This window comes from Haliaeetus albicilla, chromosome 2 (assembly GCF_947461875.1).
Source record: "Haliaeetus albicilla chromosome 2, bHalAlb1.1, whole genome shotgun sequence".
NCBI lineage: Eukaryota > Metazoa > Chordata > Aves > Accipitriformes > Accipitridae > Haliaeetus > Haliaeetus albicilla.
Window position 1 is genome coordinate 59,185,591 of NC_091484.1, and position 26,059 is coordinate 59,211,649.

General features: G+C 35.5%; 1 protein-coding gene across 1 annotated transcript in view; it reads left to right on the forward strand.

Moving 5' to 3' along the window:
• MALRD1 (MAM and LDL receptor class A domain containing 1) overlaps nt 1-26,059 on the forward strand; it is a 289,291-nt gene that overhangs the window by 163,958 nt on the left and 99,274 nt on the right. Inside the window, exons 28-29 of the mRNA XM_069776612.1 lie at nt 10,572-10,752; nt 25,034-25,162. Of these exons, the coding sequence (XP_069632713.1) occupies nt 10,572-10,752; nt 25,034-25,162 (310 nt within the window). The remainder of the gene's footprint in view (nt 1-10,571; nt 10,753-25,033; nt 25,163-26,059) is intronic.

Sequence of the window (26,059 nt, forward strand, 5' to 3'; positions counted from 1 at the left end):
TAGTTGTGACAGGGTAAATCAAAGTTTTAAGAAGGTGATACTCACAGATTAATTCAAAGAAAATCAATAAATTAATTTTGCCTTCCCAATATAGATTTCTTTTCCAAAATAAGTGTTTTTAAAATATAAATTCATCTTTGCTAATGAGCAACTTAATTGTCATTCCTTGAAATGCCTATCTGCTTGAAAAAAAATTCTGTCTCCAGATGAACTACCAGTCACTTTTTATCAAAGTGTTTTTGAAACTGGCTTTTCTCAACTCAGCACTTACAGCAATTAAGAACCAAGAGACTTACTATTTAGCTCCTAGAAATATTGCAAGTGCTGGCACTTGTGACAGGGTGAGCTGCTAATCCCTTCTGATGTTCTGAAGGAATTCACTATGAGATTCCAGAATTCCAAAACTGGTGCATTTTAAAAGAGGAATTTCATCAGGTGCCTAAGTTTATCAAATTTGTTTATTAGAATGCATGCATGTTCCTTGCTGAGATGCATATTCCTTTATTACAGTGATGTTAATTTTGGAAATGAAAATTGGGGAAAAGATATTTCAGAGAGTGAAAATCATCTTAATGCTTTGCACAAAGGAGGAAATGAAAGGGATGGATGGATGGGCTTTGTCATTAACTCTTATTATGAAAACCTGCTGAGACTAATACATGCAGACTGTCTAATAAAAGGCTTGAAGGCTGAAATATCAGTGTTTCATCTTGCTGTTTTCTTTCTTTCTATAATGCACTGTGAAAATGCAATTATGTGATTTTGTAAGTTATCCTTAAAAGTGAGGCCAATTTTTCATGCATACTAATGTTCTTAAGCAGTATACATTTTGCCTGGGTCAAATAATTTCTTAAAGATACCATTTGATCAGCTTGATGTTTCTTTTTCAAGTGTTCTTATAGAAGGCAGAGAAATATGAAATAGTGTTTATCATTCCTGTCAAAATATAACTCTGAAAAATTAGAGAGAAACTTATTTTTAATGTATTCTCTTCAGTGCTGAGAATCATGAATCTTCATTGAAGTCACTGGAACTTGAGTAAGCTCATCACTTTCAGCAGCATATCCCTAAAGTAAAACTCACCCTGTTGCATAGTCATCACTAACATTTTCCTATCTTTTGGGACCATTACTCTGTATATTGTTGCAGTTCTATTACCTGCTTTGTTGTTGTTGTTGTTGTTTTTTCTTCTGCTTTTTTTGCTACCTCCGTTTGCTGAATATTTCTGAATCCCGTAGCATGCATCCCTCAGTTTAGTGATGGAAAGTGTAAATTTCAAGTTTAATATCTCTCCCTACATTGAATTTTTTTCTATTTGTCTCTCTCAGAGCTATTCTAGGTGGACTTAATAATTTTGGAATTCTATGTTTAATGCAGAGCTTCAACGTTCAGATAATTAGCAGTAGTTTTCTATATGTGATGGTAATCTTAACCGCAAGTCTCTGTGGGTTATCTAATAAGAGAGACAAATTTTCAAAGCAGTAACTGAGGGCAGAGTAGTAAATAACTACTGCTGCGCCCAGATTTTCCTACATGATTAACAACATGTATAAATGTTTTATTTGGTTTGTTTGCATACACTCACCAACCTTACACTTAACATACGAAGTATGTGTCTTTCTCTAAAATAAAGTAGCCTGTCATAGCTGAGATGAGTTATTGTAACTAGTGCTGTTATGAAGTGCCGCTGAACTGCTTGTATTGAACTGTTGTTATCAGCCTGATGATTGACAGTGTGCCAGAGGGCACACATGTTCGTTCATAACTCAGATCTTCATGACCTTATTGTCTGCTCTCATTTTTCTTCATGTCACCATGAAGAAAAGAGAAGAGAGAGAAAAGAAGAAAAAAGGAAAAAAAGAAAAGAAGAAAGAGGAAAGGAAAGAAAAAGTGAACTTAGAATTCAAATCTTGGGTGAACAAATCATGATTTCCATTCATTCTTTGACTCATTTAAATAATTTTAATAATCTGATACTGTATCTGGATTTAGCTGATGTAGAGCTTTTTTTGCTTGAATGAAATATAAGGTCAAACTCTGTAGGGTTAAGTTACTGTTTTCAAATAATCTAAGCAATATTCTTTTATGAAGTTAAGTTTTAAGAGAAAATCAGTGAGAAATGAAAAAAGATAGAATCTGTCATGTGCTCTGACAATGACTTTAGGTGAAGAAGACACAATAATCACATCTTTTTCTTTTAAGATAAGAGACTCCACTATACAGCATCAGTCTTCAGTTTTATTGCATTTTAATGTGCTTTTTTCTTTCAAGCTATGTATGAAAGACTTAATCCTAGGAACCAAGATCTTTAAAAATAAGCAAATGTTCTGTGTACAGCAGTGTTGAGGTAGCAACAGCCCAAATCTATAAGGAAGGCATTCAGAACCTTCTGAAAATAAGACTTACTCTCAAGCAATGAAACCTAAATAAGTAGATAGATGATACTAGAAATATCAGCAAAGATATTCACTGTTCTGTGATATGGAGAAATACAGCTTCATAGAAAAGGTCTTTACAATATGAGCAAATGAGGCAAAGCTGTGATTTTTCTTCCTTCCACCTCCTATTTCTTCAGTGTACATGTAAAACTGGAGGACTGCATTCCATTCCTTGTTGAGTAAAAGGGGAAGCAGGGAAGGACCGTACCTCATCATGGGATACTTCATCTTTTAAGTACTTGGTCAGCCATCAAAAGGCTTTAATGACGATGCTACATCAAGGAAAGTAAAACTTCATTAAAACCAGGTTTATTAGTTAACTACGCTTGGAAATGCACTTGATTCTGAATCTGAAGAAATAGCCTGAAAAGTAAACTGCCTTCCTGAAATACTCTTGTAAAACAGAGGGATTACCATGCATCAAAAACTAGAGAAATGAGCAGTGACAGCTAAAGTCACATTATGCTTGTTCTGTACTATGTTTCTGTGCTTTGCGTAACACATATCCTGTTTTAAAAATTCTGGATGGTAACAGCTTGCCAGGGAGATACTGTTTTCAAAGGAACCTGAAAGCAGAGAACAGTTTTTTTCCTAACAGTTTTTAAAAGTATGTAAAAAGAGTTTGACTTCTCTCAAAAGTCTGAAGGATGCTGCAGAAAGAGAGGCCTTTTGATGCAGTGAATCTTGAAAACCTTTTTATGGTATTAATAATAAACAGTTAATGTTTTTTGATGAATCATTTGAAAATATTCTGTCTCTGATTAAAAAGCCCTCAAGTATATTTGGTTTGAAGAATCCAGGAATATTTTGCAAATGTTTTTATTGCCTCCATGAATTTGGTAAGCTCAGCTTCATTTCCTGTGGCTCTGCTGAAATAAATATCAGATGCAAATGAACCAGGGAAATGTTTTGAACCCAGCTCGAAACATGAATAGAAGGAGAGGTGAAGATCAGGAACAAAATCTGGATTTCATTGCTGTTTCACTGCAGTCATAACAAGGCAGACTGTCTAATAGCAGAATCTTTATAATTGCATCTGGAATAATTGCATGCTTACTGTATTCTTCTGACACAGAGTGTATTCCTAAGAAGTTTCTTTGCAACATCTTCTAACGGAAAATACATACTCCTCTTGCATGCTTTGGATTCAGTTCCTAATATCGTTCTGGCTGTGTTAGACATGTAGCTTTGAGAATAATGGTGGTCTGTGCCTCATAGGAAAAATATTAAGCTCAGCCACAAAATAAAAAGAATTCTAAGACAGAAGGAGATCCTTCCCTCTCCTTTATTCTTAGTATCCCCAGGTGAATTAATTGAGAGTATTGAGCCCAGTAAGATACAGTTTCCCCCTAAAGTTCTCAAAAGAGAAGTTATAAACACTTTAGATCGTTCTTCAGGTGAAGACAAGCATGAAGAAGATTCTGAATTGCAATGTAATGAAACCATTGAGAAATAATTCCCCTATTAGAAAGTAGAAGAAAAATCCTCTGAATATGAACAGGAATTTTCCAGTATGGCTGGGTATATCTACAGCTACAGATCTAAACAGGTTATGGTCTTCTTAGAAGTAATTTTGTCATTTTCTGAGAGTATTTATCACTCAGCATGATGGGACAGTGAACGACCAGAACCAACTGCTACAAGTCAATGGAAAAACATGTCTTTTACTGTTAGGTTTTCCTTAATGATGGCTCATCACCTTAGCTTGACCTTTAACTATGTTCAACCCATAGAGGGCAGTGACATGCAATTAATAATAACTTTTCAAAGCCTTAAATGAAAACACCTTCTTTCACATCTGTTTTTAGTGGTCTTGGTTCATGTTTTGGGGAAGAAATAAAATTTTGTTGTCTGATCCAATAACATTGGACTTTCAGAATATCTCAGGTTGAGTTTAGGGGATTATAAAGTACAGAATTACAAAATAGGTTGCAAAAGTTATGTTCTGAGGAACTTTCCAGAGGTGTTGCCCAGCAGTAGTCTGCACTAATAAATAGTGGACCACATGCCATGAAGAAAGAAGTAGAAAGACACATGATGAATTAGCAGGAGTTCTTCTGCTGTAGCCCATTGTCCACTTGTCCTGTAGCTTATGGGTATGACCAACAAATAATCCTCTTTAGCAGTTTTTGTCTGCAACAAGATTAGGTGTTTGTCAAGGCTATTGAGACTGCTGAGTCTCTCCATTCCCACTGTTCTGGGATGGAACAAATAAGCATATTGGAATCTGGACCTATGATGAGGACACGATTGATAAAACAGACTAAAATTCTGTCTTTTCTCCTATAGATGGAGATATATGTTACCCGTCTAGCTTGTTTGATACCAAAATAACTTTTTATCTGTCAGGAGGTATAAGTGGGCAGCATAGATGTTTCATTTTTGATCCACGGAAACATTTGGACTAAGCTGGCTGCTATGATTGTGTTTGCGTAGTGAAATTTCTGCCTGGTATTGTGATGATGTTCTGCACCTCTTTTCCTTCTAGGAAGTTCTAGTGGTTCCCTATGTATTTGCATAAAGAAAACATCTGAGATCCCAAGAACAAGAATTACTTTAATACCTGGAGTTTTTATTGATACCTCAGTGCTGTACTGCTGCCTCCTGAAATACTCATTATTTAAGTGCTAATTAAGTGTGAGGTATTGTAATTGAAATATTGATAGGTGATACACATATAAAGATGGACTTCTGAAAGGACACAGTGATTCACTGGGTTTTCAAAGAAGCTATGAAACACTTTTGTTCATGGCTGAGAGTCACAGAAGTGTATCCACATCTTAACTGCTGGCAAGATTTTTTTCTAGACTTCACTTTTAAAGGAAGGAGAAATATTTACAGAGTCCTTTTCCCAGAAGAGGTATGGGGCTCAGGAGCAAACATGGATTTTTACATTTTAATAGGTAGTAAATGGGCAATGGATTCCTGTATCATGAGTTAGACCAGCATCGGAAGGAGCTTCTTGATAATGAACAAAAGATAAAGCTGAGACTATGGTATAAAATACACTTTAAAATTTATTATTTTGGTATTATAGATAGAAGTCAGCTAGAGAAGGTGAAATCAGTTTGCAAAGAGGCAAAATAGTCAAAAGAATGGGCCATGCATAAATTTATGAGATTATGAGAACTTCTGAATTTTAATTTACGTTGTTCTTTGAGATGTTATGCAGAAAAAGTTTACAAAATATAGACTGCATAAGAATTTAAAAGGATTTTAGCACTGTTAAAATTACAGGCTTGAGTGGCATGCAGATTGTGGGGCTGTTCACAAGTCATAAAAGGAAACAAAAGGAAGAAAGATTAAATTATTTCAGCCATGTTTCCCCTCAACTGAGGGAGACATCTGCAGAAAGATACTGAAGAGGTAGTATGAGATTTTATTCTGAACAGAAAAAAATCTGGTGGTTGTCATGTGTTAGCAGTGATGTGTCATAGTTAGCATTTTGCTGTCAAATGAGATATCTTGATAAAAAAAATAGATTTGACCAAGTTTTTAGGGCAAAAATATTTTGCTTGTGCATTCTGCGTCAGGGAGATCTGAGACCGTGTCTTCTTTCCTCTTTCAAAGACTTGCATATATGTATAGACAAAAATTGTAATTGTCTCATAGTTCAGAACTGCGATTTAGCCTTTTGTTTGGAAAGATAAGGGTTTTTCCTTTCATGTACACTGGTTTCTAGATGCTATTTTTTCATGTTACTTTTGAATACCCTCTTTGGCTGAGGATAGTAGGCTGGTGGTTTAAGTGATGCAAGAATCTTGTTTATCACTCTGCTTAGCTGGAGTAGAAATACAGACAATAAGAGGATGCAAATGGGAAACTGGATGATGACATGCTTTTAGGAATGTAAGGTAGAGTCTGAGATGAACAAATCTGAACTGGAAGGAAGGCCAAGGCAAATGTAATGAGATATAAGGAAGATAATAACGTGGCTTTCATACAAAAATGTTAGCGTGAGGAAAAGAGAGACTGGGATTACATGCAAGTAAGTGTAGCAAAGGATACGTGGAGCCTGGGATATGATGCTTACAATGCAAAAGAGGCTTCCTTTTTTTTTTTCTTTTCATAAAGGACCACATGTTGCTAGACTCCTTCAGGGTAACTGGAAAATGGGATTTCCACCCTGACCAACAGCCAGCATAATCAACCCATGCTCACGGAAGCAGCCCTGATACTGTCCACCAAAGTCATGGACCTTAACCACCTTTTATCAGTCTGTTGGAGCATAGAGTTTGACCAGGCCTTTTGCCACCAGGCCTTTTGCCACCAGCCCAGGTTGAAGAGCAATTTATATACTCAATATGAGTATGTATCAGTAGAAGAATAGCCTCATAAAAACAGAAAGAAAGGTGAAACTGTGGCCTCCAGCCTCCTCTACACTGAAGCAGATTTATTCTGATTGTCATATATGTCTTTTACATAAATATTTTTATATAAGAGTGAAAAAGATCAAAAGATTTCTGGATGCAATGGACAGGTCAAAGCACAGACTGATTTTTTCCCCCCCTCAGGCCATATTTGTGTTTGGTTTAGAAGCAAACACATTCCAAAGATATGAAAGAAATGTCAAAGTACCAGACAGATTAAATGGCTGGAGAATGCAGAAAACAAAACAATAATTCATGAAATGGAATCTGCAAAGCTTACAAGCAATGATCTTCTCATGCCAAGTATGTATCCAGAAGAAGTGTATAGCTTACACCCCCTAGCCAAGCCAGCTCCACTGTCTGGGGAGAGGAGGAGAGCCAACCTTCCTGCTTCTGTCTCCCTTTACCACCTCTCCCTTGGCTGTTTCATGCAGACATGTGCAGGGTTTCTGTTTTTGAAGGGACTTTTCACTCTGGATTAAAACAGCCTTCATGCAGTTATGCAGGGAAAGAGGTTGCTTTTCATTTTGTTATGTACAGTTGTAGCTGAGCAAGTGAAAAATCAGCCTTTCACGCTTTATGAAGTGCTGTGGTTGTATAGGAACTGCTACTGTTGAACCCAGGCAGGAAAAGAAATGTGTCTCTCTTCTGTATTTTATTTGTGTACTCATATTCAAGAATTAGTGGAGTGCAAGGAGACTGCCATTTCTGTTGTAAAGTTTCTATCTGAAAAAAATAATCTTCCTAACAAAAAGGATTTCAGTGTCTCACTGTGGAAAAAAAAATGCTCCAGTTCCTGTAACTGCATAAGGATTTGATTCTTTATGGCTACGATGCCATGTACAAATTGATTGCTACAACATTTTCATGTGGATATTTCTAAAGAAATATGTGATCAGTATTACTTGTTACTCACAGCATCCTTTACTCAAAAATCAATGTGATAAACATAACATAAGTCTGAAGAGAATGTTATGTAATAAAATATAATGTGAAATCAATCAAAATCAGACTAACAGCAGACCTGAGGCTCATATTCTGGTTAACTGTGCTACATTTAACATTTCCAGATTTTATATAAATATTTATCTCCATATATTTTAAGAAGTTCCACTGATTTCCATACATCCAGACTTAAACACATGTAATTTTTTTATAGAGACGGGGCTTAACGTTAGGATAGATACAAGTTTTGATTTTTTCTCTCTCACTTAAGTGCATGAAAGAATTCCTGTATCATTTAGTATTATTATTGTCCACTTCATTTTAAGTCTTCTAAATTCACCACTAATACACAGCACTGATTTACTTTTGTAAAATTAATCAGTAATTTCTTATAAATAATGTTTGGGAAATTTTTCTATTCCAAAGAGTTCTCAAGGGCAGATAGAAAAGCTTCCAGATACAACAAATGGATTAAATGTCAAAAAGTGCTTCTCTTCTAAGTTTTGTTTTTGTATTCCATGTTGGAGACCTTTAAGCCAAATGTAACTCATCATAACCATCCATTTTATTCACATAATGGATGGATGGAAGATGTTTGCAGACTAAGCAAGTTACCCCAATAATATGTAATACTCCATTGGAGGTTATTAAAAAATAATCCACAATGAATGGAATAGATAATGTTGAGTGACTGAACTAATTAAGTTAAATTGTTGACTACATATTTGATGAACAGGAATAATATGAGTAAAGTTAAGATAGATTTGCCAAACTGTTTTACCACTGTTAAAATCAGCTTCAATTACCGTATGTATCTACTCTTTTTAAACTCAGTGTTAACGTAGAGTCCTCTGTGCTGTGTTTCCAGATTGAAATGTCAGTGGAAGTTTTAGAAAGAGTATCACACTCATTTTGATTCCAGTCCCCCTTAACTGCATTGATTATAGGCCTGAAAGGGGTTTCTTCACTGGAAGGGTGGTCAGTCACTAGAACAGGCTCCCCAGGGAAGTGGTCATGGCACCAAACCTGTCAGAGTTGAAGGACCATCTGGATGATACTCTTAGTCATATGGTTTAGTTTTAGGTAGTCCTTCAAGGAGCGGGGAGTTGGACTTGGTAATGCTTTTGGGTCCCTTCCAACTCCAGATTTTCTATGATTCTATGATTCTATGAAATGAATGGATCTCTGTTGTGGTGGCAGATAGAGTCAGGAGTCTCACTGGGAGAAATACATTGAGAAAATCATAACGATCATAACCATTCCATTGTCATCGACTGTGGAATTAGAGGTGCAAAGCACCAGAAAGGTCCTCTTATATTATCTTCCCTTTAACAGACTGTGTCATTGGCTTTAAACCGATGAGACATAACTGAAGAAACAATGCCTAAACTTGCCTCTGTAGGTGCTTGTGTGCTCAGTCATCGTGACTTATAAAGGGCTGCTTCACCACTGGTCCAACACCATTAGTAGTGTGCAGCAACAGAGTTGTTCAGCTGAATATCTATGACTTTACATGCAGTTATGGAGACCCTTCCCTGTATTTTCTTTCCTATTTAGCAATTTAAAGTGAAGTTAGTTTTCAACTAACTCCTTTACAGTTAATGATGGTTTTCCAGAACACCATCATCAGGCCACACTTCAGTATCTGTATGTTTTGGTAGGTCCGATGACCTCCTTCTAAAAGATTCAACAATTCTGTGAGGTTCCTGATTCAGAAACAACTGATATAATATTTTTGTGCATGCTTGTCTGCACTTTTCTATTCAGAATATAATATCTAAAGCACCAAGATTCATTTTCTCATCATAAATGTGCATAACACAATCTTATTAACATAAATCTGATCTAACAGGTTCATCATGTATAAAGAAATGTAATTAGTTTGCTTCCCTGCCTATTTTTACTCTTGTCTCTATTTTCCTTAGATTTTGCTTGTTCATGTACTACTTTCTTAGAACCTTTGTTATGCATTACATTTAGCTGTTTGGTGCATCGCACAGTGTTTTTATTAACCCTAGATGGAGTACTAATGGGTTTTGATAAGAAAAGACTAGCAAAAAATTTCTCATTTACAATTTGGATGATTAGTCACACAGTCATAAAGAAAAATAAATTTGGACACATACAAAGCTTCTGTAAATATTTACTTCCAGCACCATTGTATATACGTATTATCCATTCACAGCAATTGAAACTGGTGCATCTGCATTAAAAAATGAAGCATGCTGTTTGCTGCTGACTTGCCAGTTAGGTGATATGATTGGACATTTAAAGAAAAGCTTTAAAATATATTAGCGTATTTGAAAGTCAGAATACTCTTATTTACCTTCAAATAAACTATACTAAACATATGATTATCTTATATTTGTTAGTTTTTCCTCCCTTGTATTACCATTGTCACAACTGTTTAAAGATTCTACCTACCCGATACCCTAATTTTAAAATGGTAGACTAACTTTGCATCCAGTAATATATTCTAAACACAAAGAATGAATCTCAGGATTATATGAAGTTAAATACAACTCTACCAAAATGGACTGTTTTGGAGTTCGATCATACACTTAGTAATTTCTGTACCAAGACTCCATCTACTATTGATGTTTATGTGATCTGCATGACAATCATCTCATTTAACTACTTTTCCTATTATCATAGCAAAACACATGTTTGCCATTTCTTGACAAAACTGAAGGGGTGTCTTCCAGTCTTCTCTCCATTTGTTTTTTGGGGTTTTGGTTGTTTTTTTTTTTTCCAAAAGTGGCATTTGATAATCTGTACTTACATGTATCTTACTATATATATTTTATTCAAACTTCAGACTGATTATGGGATTTTGAAAATATGGAGTGAATCAGGAAATCATGGTGATGAGTGGAAGAAAGTTGAGTTACACTTGGGGAAACTGAGGAATTTTGAAGTCATCTTTGAAGGCATTCGTACCAGAGACCTAGGAGGCGGAGCAGCAATAGATGACATAGAGTTCAACAACTGCACCACAAGTAAGTTCAAGAGGGAAGTTTCTAGAGGAATGCTAAAGGAGATGTAGGATTTTCTTGCTTGTTTTTAAATGCATCACGGTTTTACTGTTTTCATCATAATGTCACTGTTCATAAAATCAGTTATGAATACATTGTTTCACTTTTATGACTCCAATACCATTTTCTGCTCATAGAGAAAGTCTTGTATTAGTGCAGCATTCCCACACCAAATTATTGCAGATAAATTCAAGAAATGCTTGAGGTTTTGTTTCCTTAATTTGTTTGGTTTTGATTAAAAACTTTCCTTCTTTAATTCATTGCTAAGTTATTGAGGCTCTGATGTTTTGTGTAGTCATTTTATATAAATTATGTCAGATTATATCAAGTGATCTCCCTGTGGTCTCCCTGTTTTATTGTAAAGGCTCTTGCCGTAAAAATGAGTTGAGACTCACTGTCACTATTCCTTTTCCCAGTTCAGTTCAAGACTCCTTCACAGGGTATGCATTCTATTTAATTCATCTCTTTGTGGACATAGGCTAAAATAGGAACAGAGTTTGCCTTTAAAAAAAAAAAAAAAGTAGTAAAAAAGTGGGTGGATTGTGGCTTCCATCAAGAAAAGATGTGGTCTTTATCCCTGGTAGGAAACACTGTGACACAATATAAGTGATTTTGTTGAGTACGATGATCATTACCGATGCCACCTATCAACACTGTATGAATTTTGGGGAAGTTGTTTGGGCAAGCTTTAATCTTCTGCCATGCTCTGGATACGTATTATCAGCTGGAGCATGGAAAGTGCATTTCTGGAGAGCATCCTTTGACTAGTTTAATCTGAAAAATGCAGGGTTTGCATTCAGAAATTGCTCTGTGGTGTAAATCAAAGAATGGAGACTGGATACAACTTGGGACCTACTTCAGAACTGCACTTTAATAAAACTCTAAGGCAGATGTAACCTTAAAAGCTCTTCCAGACATATGAATGCTAGTGATTCCCTTGTGCTTTTTCTAAGTGTTTCATTGTCCCTATTGCTATGCATGTGATTATTCTCCAAAGGACAAGGGTAGATGGATAAGGATGCCCTGATAGGAGACGGGAGGTCAACATTCCCCTATCATCTTGAATAACAAAGAGGATGTTGGTGTCTCTTGCAATTTGTTGCCAGGTTGTGCTCAGACATATTAATTCATACAGTGGGGTCTAGTTAAAACACATTTCTGGGATTCTGTCCCATTTGGGGGCTACAACAATTTAGACACTTCATTTCACAGTCAGATTCATGATGACATTCAGCAAATAAAAATAGCAGGATTTTTTTTTTAAGGAAGAAGAAAACTCCCTGTTAAGTTCATAAAGATGATACCAACACATCTTCATATAACATAGAAGTATTTCTGCTTTCTCTTAAGTCCACATATTTTATAATAACCTGAAAATAGACATTATATAAACATAACTGGAAATATTCCACAGAGTTGTCATTGCAAGGAAGGAAATTGTGTCAATAGGGAGTTGGAAAGTTGTCGTATGAAGGATCTTAAATCTCTTAAAATGTTAAGACTGCTGAAAATTACATTGGTTTTAGTCTATGACCCTACAAATCTGAATGTTAATAGTGTTTTATAACCAGTCTTGCATTAAAATACCTTTGCAGTGAAACAGTTCAGAAAGTAACTTGGGTTTATTACTATATAGCAACTATTTGCTTTACAGCACTGTTTCAGCAAGAGCCTCTGTCGGGAAAGCAGTTGCATCATGTACTCTGACTACTTTCACATACTTACAGCTTTGGCATAGTAATATTTCTGTGTATTTTGCAGAAAATTATTGTTTATGAAAATGGATGATTAAGAGGAGGCTTTTCTCATAGAACATTGAAATACACAGTTGAAGCTCAATATACAATACAATTTTTTTTAAAGATTGAATTAGAAAAGTTGGAAACCCAAGATACTAATCCTTTATAGAGCTGTCATTTGCATGGTGGATGTTTTTGCACTGTAATAAGGTACAATCTTTATACAATCAAAAACGTTCACTTGCAGCATCTCCACTAGTGTATGCTAGGTGCTGCAGGGTTTTCATTAAAGTTTAGGTGTATGTAATCCATGGGAATGTGTTTAAGCCTATGTCTTTGCTTTTCAGCAGGATCAGAGGCCTATCATATATGTGCTTTTTAACTGTATGTATGCATATGTGTGCAAATGCTTGTTTGTAAAAAAAAAACAAAAACAAAAACAAAGAAACACACCCCCACCAATGATTTTCCTGTCTCTACAATGATATTTAAGCTCAAACCTAAGTGAAGAAGGAATCATTGCATTGTCTTTAGTGCCTTTCACATCAGCTCCATGTATGATTTTTGTGCCTTCTACTCCACAAGTTGAGATCCGCTTGCTTAATTTTCTCAAGACTTTTGGTATGCTGACCTTCCTGTTGGCACGATGACTTGAAGGAGCCTGGTCTGACCTTTTTCGTTCTTGTTGCTATTGATTCTTTACCTTTGCAGAACAAACAAACAAAATACATTTTGCCAGATTTTCAAAAACAACATTTCCCACCTGACCCAAGCCTGGGGCATTCAGGATAGAGAAAGCATGTCATGTCTAAATTGTTTTTTTGCAGCACAGAGTTCACAGTTTTATTGTGTCTGTTGTAACAAAGTTAAAAGACAGCAAACACAATCTTCCTGTGGCCAAACTCAAGGAGAAGAGTAGCATACAAACCAGAAGGGGTCAGGGGTTTCTTCTCAACAAAATGACTTGATTTACAACACTTATTCATGTACTGTGTTTGTAGCTATAGAATTGCTGAGCTAGACACATGACCAGGGTCCTCTAGGGGAACTGAAGACTACATCTGCATTTTCTACTGGGACTTACAAGGTTAAACTAAAATCTTATATAATATTATGGATATTCTGGCCACGGTAATTAAATAAGCAGAGGAATAGACCGTGCACAGAAAAAACTAGAAGATAATTGAAAATAATTAAAACTAGAATAACAGGTTTGAAATAAACAGAAAGGAATGGAAATGAGAAAGCCTTAAATAGCATGGGAAATAATTGAATGTTTAGCAGATTCCCAGCAGATGCCATGTAGTGGTGGAGACAAATGTTAGAGCAATTCTGGAGCTTTCAGATGTTTTGGGACAGCCGCCACCTCACAGGCTGTCCTTTTGGAAGCTGCTGAATGGTATTCCTAGATCACGGTTTACAGTCAACACAATAAAATAATTGCCTCTCTGCAGAAATAATGCACTCAAGGGGAGCGAGTGAAGAGCGAAGAGAGAGGCACTCTGTGTGAGGATTTTTGACATGAATATTAAAACTGCTTTTATGCAGTATGGTAATATTCAGTGGTTATAGCAGAGTTTAATAAATCAAAAGACTTATTTTATTGTATATGGGTTTTCCTTCAGCTTGCTTTCATACAGTGTGTTATAGAAAGAAGCTGTACACATCATGAGGGAATCTGCACGGAGGTGAATTAGCTCTGCAGACTTCTTCACTCTTCGTTTACATAGCTGTGATTTACATAGCTCATTATATGAGGATTTTCAATGGACAAAAGAGAATCTTTTCACTATTTCCTTTTAAAAATTAATTAGTTAAAAGCTTCTGTATCAGTAGAATACTACAGATAACTTTATTATGATCTGAGCTTCTGGGGAGCTATCCTGCAAGGTTCATTTCCCTCAGGTCTCACTAATTTCTGTGAAAGTGAAGGTCAAGAAGCAACTGTGGATTTATTGGAAATGTGAGAGGCCTTGGAAATATTGTCAGAGATAAAAAAAAAGAGGGTATAAAAGAGTCTTTTCAGGTGGTTGTGAGAGGGTAAGTTACGTTTTGAGAGCAAAAAAAATTTAAATTCCAAATCTTTTGCAGGTTTAATTGAAAGATGTGAAAAATAGTGTAGTCACATCACAGCCAAAGATTTTTCTTAAGTTAATTAATTTATTGATTAATTACATTTAAATTTTTTTTCACCTTCTTGTACAATAATTCTTTATACAACTGTAGTGACAGACTATCCTATGTGACCTGAATGGAGTTTAGAGTGGTCATCTCTTGAGCTTTTTAATAACTAGCTTTGACCATGCATGAGGTTATTTGCAGGCTAGAAAAAAATGCTTGCAATTTTGCCTTAATGAAAAGGTAAAATACCTCTGAGTATTGTACAGAATAATCCCTAATGATAATTTTATTTTTGAGACTTCTGACACTTATCTTCATGATAACACCTTCTAAAAATCCTGTCAGAAATAAGCTGTGGTCTGGTAACCTTAAAGAGCACTTCAAGCACTATTGATTTGCTTTTCCAGCTGATGGCTCGCTGTCGTATAATTGTGAATCAAGAGCACAACTCATCAGACATGCTCTTGCCAGTAGTCTGAATTTTGTACCTCTGTAATTTCAAAGCAAAGGAATCCTGTACTCCAGATAGAAAACACAGAATATAAGCATGGACATATACCTTATACAGCCATATCATACATACTGATTTTGGCATCCCAGGGCAACATCTGAAAAACCAACAGTGAAAGATGAATGAAAATAAGTGAGTCATAACCCTAAATTCAAATTAAACAGAAATGTATAGAATAGTTGATTATTTAGTTGATGTATGTATTTTTTCTCGCCATTCAGTGCGATAAAAGTACAGGAAGAAGAAAGAGCCATTACAGCTCCAGTGATCTCTGTGGGTTGCCTGTTTGGGATCAGACTTCACAAGCTTTTCTTCTCAGATTTAAGGTAAATAGGATACACATTCAGTCATACTTGAAGTGTCATTAAAATTATATTTATTTTTTAAAAGAAAGCAAATCAAAATGCCAAGTGCTCCTATTAGTAGGAAATTGATTTACCAAATTGAGCTGAACAGAAATTTTCTTTAAAATATAATCAAGCTTGCTTTGCCTGGTGGTAAACTTTTTCTTTCCCTTTCTCCTCATATATTTGTATTCCTCCTCACCTACTGTTTATGGCAAAGACCATAGGTGAAGGTACTGCAATCCTTTGAACGACTTTGCTTCCATGCTCCCATCAACAAGAAGCTTTGAAAGTCTCAGCAGAGAAATCCTTTCTCATAAGAATTCCATCCTAGCTTTGCAGATCAGAGAGAAAATAACTAAAACATCCTAGTGTTTGGGTGCGTAGGCCAAGTTTTTTATTTTTAAAATAAGCCAGTTTCTTTGAATCTTCAGCTATGTATCATGCAAAGCTTTACATTTAGTGGAGAATTTAGTTCTTTCTGCTCAGACACTTGAGAAAAGTTCAAACTCTTATAACAGAAATATTCAGTACAAACTTGGCCCTGAAGTGAGAGGGAAGGGAATTCAGGCAGAGAAAGCTGCCAGAGTTGATTTAGTCACTCAAGATATACATTTATATTCAGCCAGAATGCATGTCCAGTTACCTGGGTTTTTTGATCTTTTTCTTTTTTTTCCTCTTCAAAATATTTTACTATTTTATGATGTTTTTCACCTGTTTTTATAAATACGTCAATGCCAGGGTGTTCTGACATGGGACACTGAAATTGCATCACCTGGCTAAAACTTCCCAGGAAATGTGCTGAAATTAATGGTAAAATTCTTATTTGTTAGTCTAATGTTTGGATTCCGTCTTTAGAAGGAAATTATTCCTTGATTTCATGGTGAGCTATCAATTTACAAATTGCTGATATCTATTGAATCTGCTTCTATTGCAGAGGAAGAAAGCTCATTTTGAGAAGTCTAGTAATTTTTTGGTCACAGTAACTAACCATTTGGTAACTTAATTTGTGTTACAGCAACATACATTAACATGAATGAGCTTTATCGTTTTTGAGTGAAAATCTTACTGAACTCAGATCTCATTACACTCAGCAGAGGGTACAGATGACATACAAATTGGTTCTAGGCAAGAAATGATCTCCCTTCTGGATATGTGAAAGTCACCCACAGCTGCCTTCCACAGGATGTCGCAAATGCCCTCGTACGATGGACTCGGTGGGGCAGCGTGCTCGGGAGAGATGCGGAGTAAATACAGGCTCCCTCAACCCAATTTGCCAGGGCTGCCAGAGTTACACTAGGGGAAGACTTGAATTCCTCATAAATCATGTTATGTACAAGGTGATTGCTTAAATGGCATTGCGTATTAAGACTTTCTAGAAACGTATGAAAAAATATAAATTCATTTTTACTGAAAAAGCAAATATTATATAGCCTGGCTTCAGGGAATTAATAATATTGGATTTGACAACCTTCTCTGAAAAGATTAAAAGAACAGAGAGAAGAGAAATATGGCACCAGCTTGAAAATCACAGTATTCTCTAGTTTTTATTACACTGTACAGAAGTCATTTACACACCTGTAATACTCCAGGATTGCTATTTCTGTTTGAGATTATGTAAAAAATGCATGAGAGCTCATGTGAAACTTTTGAAGAAAAGTTGCTGACTTCAGAGATACTTTCATTTGGTAGTAGGTGGCTGCAAATGCAGCTTTTCAGTATAAAACAAGAATCTCATCATTTTGGCATTCTTTTTACATATTGCTTACTCTTCATATCCGATGGTAGATTTCTTAACTCCATATATTTCAAATGGGCCACAAGAGAAGACTTTTCATGGCTAGTAAAACATACAGAGTAGAGATGGCCAGATTTTAATTTTTTTTGTAACCTCACAATCATTGTCTATAAAGGTGGTACTAGAATAATGAACACTGCCCTAGCCTGAGTTCATTTTCATATGAAATTACTGTAGAAGGTGGGCACCCTTCCAGTACAAATAAACTGCAAGTAACAGTTGTTCTGTAACCTATCATACACCTCCATGCAATATGACACCCCAGATGAATTTCATGTCTAATGATGATTCTGCAGAGCCAGGGAGAGCATTCAGCTGAGGAAGTGTCTCCTTGTTGCAGATAATTGTGACTTGTACCTGTGTGCTGTACTCCTTTGGTCTGTCACAACAACCCCTGTGGACCACATTAGGACAAGTCCATGTATAAAAACAAAATATTCACATGAGGTGCTTCTAAGAAATCTGTGATAAGGGGAGAGAGTGCTGTGATTGAGTGGTTTGGATTGATTCTGCATCACAGTGGAAACAACGGCTTGACAGTAATTTTGTAGGGTAAATATCATTGAAAAGCTCTAAAAATAATCTGTTCAGCTGAACTTTCTAGGGTGTCATGTAGCTCTACACTGGAAACAGGATGGAGGGGAGACAGGGAGGGGAAAAAGGACCAAGCAGTAGAGACCACATGTCATTGCTTCAGGAAATATTTCTCTCTAGTTAAACAGGTTCATAATTACTGGGAAATAGAATTTTCTGCAAAAGCATTACTTGATTTTTTACCTTATCTCCTCTTCTCCCTTTCTTTTACCACTTGCAAGCTCCAAAGAGATAAAGCCTAGAACACCAGACCTCACTCATTGCTCAGTCCTCAGTGCTTCTCCCTAGTGTCTTCTTTAGCATTAAGCAAAATATGGGAGCTCCCTACATGAGGATACTGTGAGCATGAGCTCCTTATCCTGCTGATACACTCTACACTGAGGCTGGCCTTTCAGTCTTAATCAAATATAAAAACTTCTGTCCTTGTCTGGTGTGGGTTCATATACTCCATAATATCAGCACTAGAAATTGAAGAGAATTTCTCTCTTATCTTTAGTATTGCTTGAGCCAGAGCCAGTGGTACATTTCCAGAACTATGGATGAATTTTTTATTCTTCCAGCTTATGTGGTGGCCTTGGGCACCATAATACTACTTGCTTTGAGCATCTTTAGGAAGTCCATTGGCAGACTTTTGCATCCACAGGTGAAATTCTCTCTCCTAAGAGTCAATATAATTTGTTAGATCTGCTGTTTATGTCAGAGCCAATGCATATCTGTGAATTAAATCTGGCCTTTTAAATGACACATTCTGTGAGGAGAATTCCCTATGGTTTTTGAATTATAAAAAGAACCTTATTTGAAATTATATCTAGCTTGCACAAGTAGAATCTTTTCATCTGGTTTTCCCTGCAAAAGATTGCCAAGGTCATCCATGGACAGAAACATTATTGATGAGTTTGCTAATAGGGTTTTAATGTTCTATAAAAAAAGTAATGTAGAAAAGGGTACTAAACAATTGGGGTAAGCAAATGAAAAGCTTGATGCAAATTGTGTTTCATAATTTCTGAACTTCAGAATACTGAGTACAGTTGAGTTCCAGTTCTAATGAAACTTTCTATGAACTTATATTTTATACATTTGATTTAAACAAAGGGTGAAACTTGGAAAGTAAAGTTCCTTCACTGAATAATATTTTCAACAAAACATTTTTAATTTTTTAATCTTTGATTATTCCTGTATCTCAAGTATTGTGGAAGAGGGGAGGGAAATGATATAAGTACTCTCACTATACAACACAATTTAAACAAAAAATAATAGAAAGAGGTGAATTTTCAACTGTAATTTGAAAGCATTTCTACTCAGAAAGAACCTTAATTTCTAAAAAGACAAATAGGGGGAAAAAAAGTCTCATTTCCCTTGAATATACGTTGCATATTTCATTTCATACTGTTGACAAGGTTGTAGAGTATTGTTGAGTGAGTGTGTGCATTCCTCTCAGAGAGCAGAGATGAGACTCTTGGTAAACAGCAGCTCAGTGTACTTGACCTTGAGTTACACGTTGCTTTTCGAAACAGTTCAAGGTCTTGTTCACTGTAGCCTTTAGCAACCATAATAACTTGGGATTCACCCTATGCCTTTCGCAAGCACAAAGCACTGGCCAAACATAACCTCTGACAACCTATGTGAGTCTTAAGTGTCGTAATACAACACGGCAAGAGCATCTCTTCTTTTTGGCTGTGTGATCAATCAGTTCTTTCACGATAAATATTTTAAATAGGAGAACATTCAATGCATCAACCTAATACTCAATCTATGAAAGTTACTGGTATCTATCAGCCTAAAAAAATTTTTGAAGCGATCTACTTTGTTTCAGACAATCAAGATCTGTATCTTTTAGGGCTGATATTTGGCCTGTCTGGTTCTTTTGATGATTTTCGATGTACTGGATACCACAGGAATATTTTCATCTTACAAAGCATTGGTCAAAGAAAGCTCTCGTACTTTTAGATTCAGAGAAACAGTCACTGGCCCAGTGCTGTCCTCTAGTAGCAAACCTAAAGGAAAGAAGGCCATCTTCATGAGTTCTTTCATAGCCAATCTTTTCCTGGCAACTGAAACAAAGTGTCTGCTGGGTTAATAATGTTGTATTTATCAGCTATGTCCAAATGAATCTTGTCATGTCTATAAATTCTGTGAGTACCATATGACCTAGTCTTCCATACATAACATGTACTGGAGATGGATATAAATATGTAGCTTGTGATGCATCCACAATAGAGTCACAATTTATTTGTGGTATGCATGACGTGCATCTGTGTCTTGGTTGTTTTCTATGTATATACAAATGCACGCGTATTCTTACTAGGGAAGGGCTTATCTTTGCTGGTATTGAGAATTACATTGTGCAGAATGAAATATGTAGAAATGAAAGCAAGTGTATGTAAATGCAAGTTCTATGGCAACCATCATTAACACGCTTCTTTTGTAGGGTTTAGTGATCCAAAAGCCAAGCCAGTTCTATTGGTCTCTTAAAAACTACTTAGAAGATTATATGGCTCTTTGCTGCATCAATCCAAATTGTACTTAATTGAAAAGTGATATTCTGTGTATGCTTTTTCCTTTTCAACTACTGCCATTTCATTTGGCGTAGGGATTTGCATAACGTAGTCAATAGTTACTACTTCATCTAAAATATGCCCTGTGCTAATTTCTTGTGGTGTCCTGGTTTTCAGGAAATGCTGCAGTTCCAAGGGGAAACCAAATAAATGGGTATGATAAAACATTAGCTTTTTGCTGTGCCATAATAGTTGTTTTAAGTTTTTATTATTTTTTTTTTTTAATTTATGAGACTCTAATCCCCAAGTATTTACTATAAGGGAAAAAAAAGGTGGTTTACAAGAATATGTGCTGTGGCCCGTCAACTTTGATCCAGGAGAAAATCAACAGTTTAATTGCTCCACTGATTCCTGTTAATCTAGTTATTTTTATGCTGATCTAAAGCTTGGTTGTTATCATACGCTAGGAAATTCTTCTTTGTGTTTCTGTGTTTTGTATTCTATATTATTATGTTTTGTTTTGGCGTGGAGTTTTTTGTTGCCTATATTCTCTTTTTGTGGGAAAGGAATGGATTGTGGTCTTTTGACTTGCAGCATATCTGTATAGTCTTCAAACCCAACAAGTTTATGGACTGAACAATTGTAGGAGAAGAGAGAGCAAAGCATAATGAAAAACAAAAGTAACTTGCCCAAGAAATGTGCAGGAGTGCAGGAAATTAATAAATATTTTTGGAGCTTCTGTTCTTATTAAAAAAAACAAACACCCCCCCCCCCCCCCCCAATTTTTATAGCTCTATGCCATTCCTTTATCACTCATGCTGCGCCTGTAGACCAACACTCCATATCTGTATGGATATTTTCCATGATGTAACATTACATGTAGAACTGAGCAAACAATGAATTGTTCAGTTTAGTGGCTAAACCAAGGATTTGGAAGAAGGTCAGGTCAGAAAAGAACATTTATGGCTTTTTCATTAAGTGCAATTCCTTTCTGATCAACAGTTTTGTTAAATTAAAATGAAATGTTTTCTTTTGCCTTTGGATATCTTAGGTCACTTCAAACTTTTCATATAGCATATTCAGAAATAAGCTTAGTACTTATCAAAAACGTTTCATCTCCCTATAATTCCTCTCATTCCCGTTGTCTGACAAATTGACATTTGTGTATCAGATATTTCACTGTTTTCCGTTTTCATACATGGAATCAGCTGATTTTTGGCTTGCTGTGGCTAGTGATCCGTTTTAACGTTGTAGCTTATCAAAGATAACTTCAGAGTAACACAGTGACCAAAGTACAACTGATATTTTTTTTTAATTATGATTTTGTCCTAATTTATTTGGAGTGTATTCAACAGTATGTTAATTTTTTCCCTTATAGGCTTCTTGAGAGGTTGTTAGAAAAAAGAGGCAAGAAAAAAAATTTGCCATATTTTCTCATGTTTTTTTCTGCTTAGAAGATATTTTCTGTCTGTTTGGATTTTCATGGAATGTTGTGAGTTAGACTATTGGGAAAAAAATTATATATAATATTCCATGCTACATGTAATCAACCGTCATCCAATACAGATCAAAGCACAACTGAGGAATAAAATCAGTCAAAAAGCTATATATTTTTACATGCAGTCCCACACAACCAACATATGCAATGAAATAAGACGTAATGAAAATTTCTCGTTTTATCTGAAATGTCAGCTTTAAACGTATTTTAAGCAGTTCTTTAGGAGACATTGTTTTGCTTTATGTTGCGACTCCCTAGAGGGAGGTTTGAATACTGTTCTTGGAAACATCCTTCTCCAAATTCAGTCCTGATAGACTCAAACCCAGATTTTGGCAACCCTGTAATTTTGATGACAAAATTAGAAATGGGCAATATAATATTTTGAATGTCCTCTCTTTTTCTTTGTTCAAAGTGGTTTCTAACATGTTTTTTTGTTAAATTGCATCTCAGCCCTCAGAATTGAGAACATATTTTCTAATATTTTCTTCAATACGTTGTTCTGATCAAATAGACATTTTATATTGTATTTTAATTATATATTTAAATATTTATATTATATTTAAAGAATGGTAAAAATGAAACTTCTAAGTTGCAACTTCTGTGTGAATCTTTGTTTGGTTATTGGGGTCGTTTATGCTGAAGTTGTATTTTATGGTTAAAACCCACTGTATTTCTTGTTTTGATTTAGTTTTGGTCAGAATGAGTGTGTACTCTTGAAAGTCGATTTTTAGTGTCATTGTGACACTAAATGCTGAATAGGAGTTTGGAATATTTAGTTTGACTATGCTATGCTAATGCTGGTATGCTAATTCTGAGAGGGATTTTATTTTTATCTCTGCCAAAGGCTGTAGCAGAATCTCCATCTTTATCATAAATGTAACCTGGTATCCCTAAAAATTACATATAAACAATGTCTTACTCCAAAAGGATAAAATTCACGTGACTCTATGTTTGGACTTTATGGCATTCACACCTGTTGAGATACAAGTTTTAATTATGACTGTATATGGATCACATGTTTTATTTTAGGATAGGCTAAGAAATGCATAATATTCTTAAATGCTCATTTCTGGTATGCTTGAAGTACTGTAAAGTAGCTTATTAAAAAAAGAACTGTAATTAATATTAAAGTGCTAAATATAAATGATAGAGTAACATAACATTGTCTTGATTAAAGGTGAAAGGAGGTAAAGGTGAGGAATATGATCAATCACAAAGCCATGGATTTTCAAATGTCATTCCCCTATATGGTGATAATGTACCTCTTTCACATGCAGTTAAATAAGTTGTGAAAATTATTGTACCCTAATGGCTCTGCCGTTAAGTAATTTCTGTCATTATTTAAGTCATTGAGTGACTTAAGGAAGTCACTCAATTTTCCAGTGCATCATTTCCAGTGCATGGGAGGGAATGAAGATGAGGGAGTCAGACTCTTCTCGTAAGTGCCCACTGACAAGACAGAAGGCAATGGGCACAAATTAAAAAAAACAGGAAATTTCATCTGAACACAAGAAAACAATTTTTTTTTTACTGTGAGGGTGGTCAAACACAAGCACAGTTGTCCACAGAGGCTGTTGTGTCTCCATCTGTGGATACATTCAAAACCCAACTGGACATGGTCCTGCACAACCTGCTGTAGTAGAGGCTGCTTCACAAATGCTTCAGTCAATTTTTCTCGAGTCCACTCCTCTGCTAAGGGCTTCCTGCCACTTGGATTCTCTGTAAAAAGCAGCCATAGCTTTTCCTGTATTTAAGGCATTCATGGTAATGCTGTTGTCTGTGGATTCCCTGACACATAATCAGATCAAATGAACAGTGTAAAATTAAAAACCAAAACAAAAAGACAGATACCAATTTGAAACCAGATTTTATTTCTACCAACGCTCAGGGATGTATGCACTTCAAAACTGGAAATTTAAGTCAGGTCCTGCAGGTAACCAAACAGCACGGAATTTTTTTTTAAAACTCTCTATTCTAAATATTTGAATTACATTTTAATGCTGTGTTGTTGCTCTATTTAATATTACCTCGTGTACATGTTTAAACTAAACCAAAAATTTAGTTCTCCTTTCCTATTTTGCTTCAATGAGAATGTAGTTCCTCAGACTGCAAAATTCAGTAAGTACCTCTGTTTGAGGAGATTAATACCCTGACAACAATAACTTCCCCTTCTGGAAATAAGGGCCTGCACAAAGATAAATATCAAAGTGTTCTGTCCAGACTGTGTTTAACAATTTGCTCTATTTTAGTCATGGTTGAAGGAAAAAAATGAAACATTTTAGATTGAACAGGGTCAAAATACATTCTTCTAAATGTCTTATTGCACAACTTGGAGCTCTAGACTGAAAAACAATCTTGGGTTAACAGGAGTGCATCTTAAATGTTGCATTTGGGATTATCAGAACTGTTTCAATTACTACTAATGGAAATTATGCACTCACTGTACTGAACTAAAAAATAATTTATATAAGTTTCTTTATAGTCTGACGGTTCAGAGATGGCTGAATCTCACCGCTTTTTGGCCTTGGCCCTAGCACTTTATGTGCAAGTTACTAAGTTACTCTAATTTTATGAGACAATTTTCACTCACTCTCAGAGATGATAAAAAATTGTTGTAAAACAGAACCTTTTCTTAAATACCATAAGAGAAATATCTGGGCAGTTCACACACTGAGAGCAGAAGTTTCTCTAAACTCTTCAAAAAAGTTAAACATCTTATAAAGGCTTTAAAAATTTATGCACTACACAAGTGTTGTATAACACTGATTTTTCTCAGTTTAAAATGTTCTTATTTTCCAAATGATGTCTTGTAATTATGAGCAGAATAAAGCCTTTAGCCTGTCTACTTTTCAACAGCTCACAGAACCCTTTTTAATGGAATGTGCACAACAAATACACTGGGGAAACAGTTGTGTTGATGCTGAACTGAATTTTCTTCCAGGCAAAACATCCTACCCTGGAAGCTATGGGCAAGGCCAATACAGTAGTCTAGATATGCATAATGCACCATTAAAAGTGTGACACCAAATAACATCTGGTGGAAGCAGTAAATCACTGAAGTCATAGTCTATAATGGCTAAACAAATAAAAAAGAGCATCCTTTGATTTAATTACAATATTGATTTAAATGTCCTGTTGGTTTCAGTTGGAGAGAATCCCAGGGAATGCCCTGCCCTCACTGATTTTGTGTGTGGGAATGAGAATTGCATAGAATCTCAGTTCATCTGTGACTATAAACCAGACTGTGAAGACCTGTCAGATGAAGCTGACTGCAGTAAGTATTTCTTTGTTTATTAATGTAATCTTCAGTTAAAATTTTAATTTTAAATTCTGTAGCATAGCTTAGGTGAATTCACTCAGTTGCTCAGAAAATAATTACAAGAAGGTTGCATGTTCCTCCAACACAGAAGGTCTGACATTTTCAGATCCTCAGACATTTGCCGCAAAATTAGTTAAGTGTGATTTAGTCACAAAAGTGTAACTTACTCAAACCAAAGATTAAATATTAAAAAAAAAAAACAAACAACAACAAAAAAACCCCAAAACAGCTTAAGGACTAAAAACATATTTAAGGAATAAAATCCATGGGTTACAATACAAATTAACTCTGAGAAGAAATGTAAACTCATTTATTAAATTGAAAGCATGCTGAGCTGTCAATGTTGAATGAAAAGCTAAGTAAGCAAATTAATGCACAATAGCATTTAGACATGATTCTGCTATAAAAACGGTTTATTTAAAAACAGGCCTGTCTTTCCTTTCAGATTAATCCTGTCTTTGTGATCTGAGTTGTGTCACTACTACGTGTTCATTGTTCTTTGCTCTTGCTGCTGTTGCAGAGCTATGAAAATATTTTCTTGCTACTACTCCATTACAGAACAGTTGGACAAAATGCAATCTGTCTATATTTTTTCATTCCTAGTCAATATTGAGACAAAATTTGTCTGTAGGTATTCTTTGCTAATGCTATTTGAGATGGAAGGACACAGTTCAATTTTAAAAATCTGGATCAAGTTAACAGGCTTTCCAAATCAGACTTGAAACTGAAAAGCAATAAAACATTGTGCCTTTGTTCCTGCTCCATGTCTTTGTTTATTTACAGTCACTGTCCGGACCAGGCTTTTGGAGTAGGAAGCTCGAGCAGCCCATATGTACAGTTCTGTAATCAGTC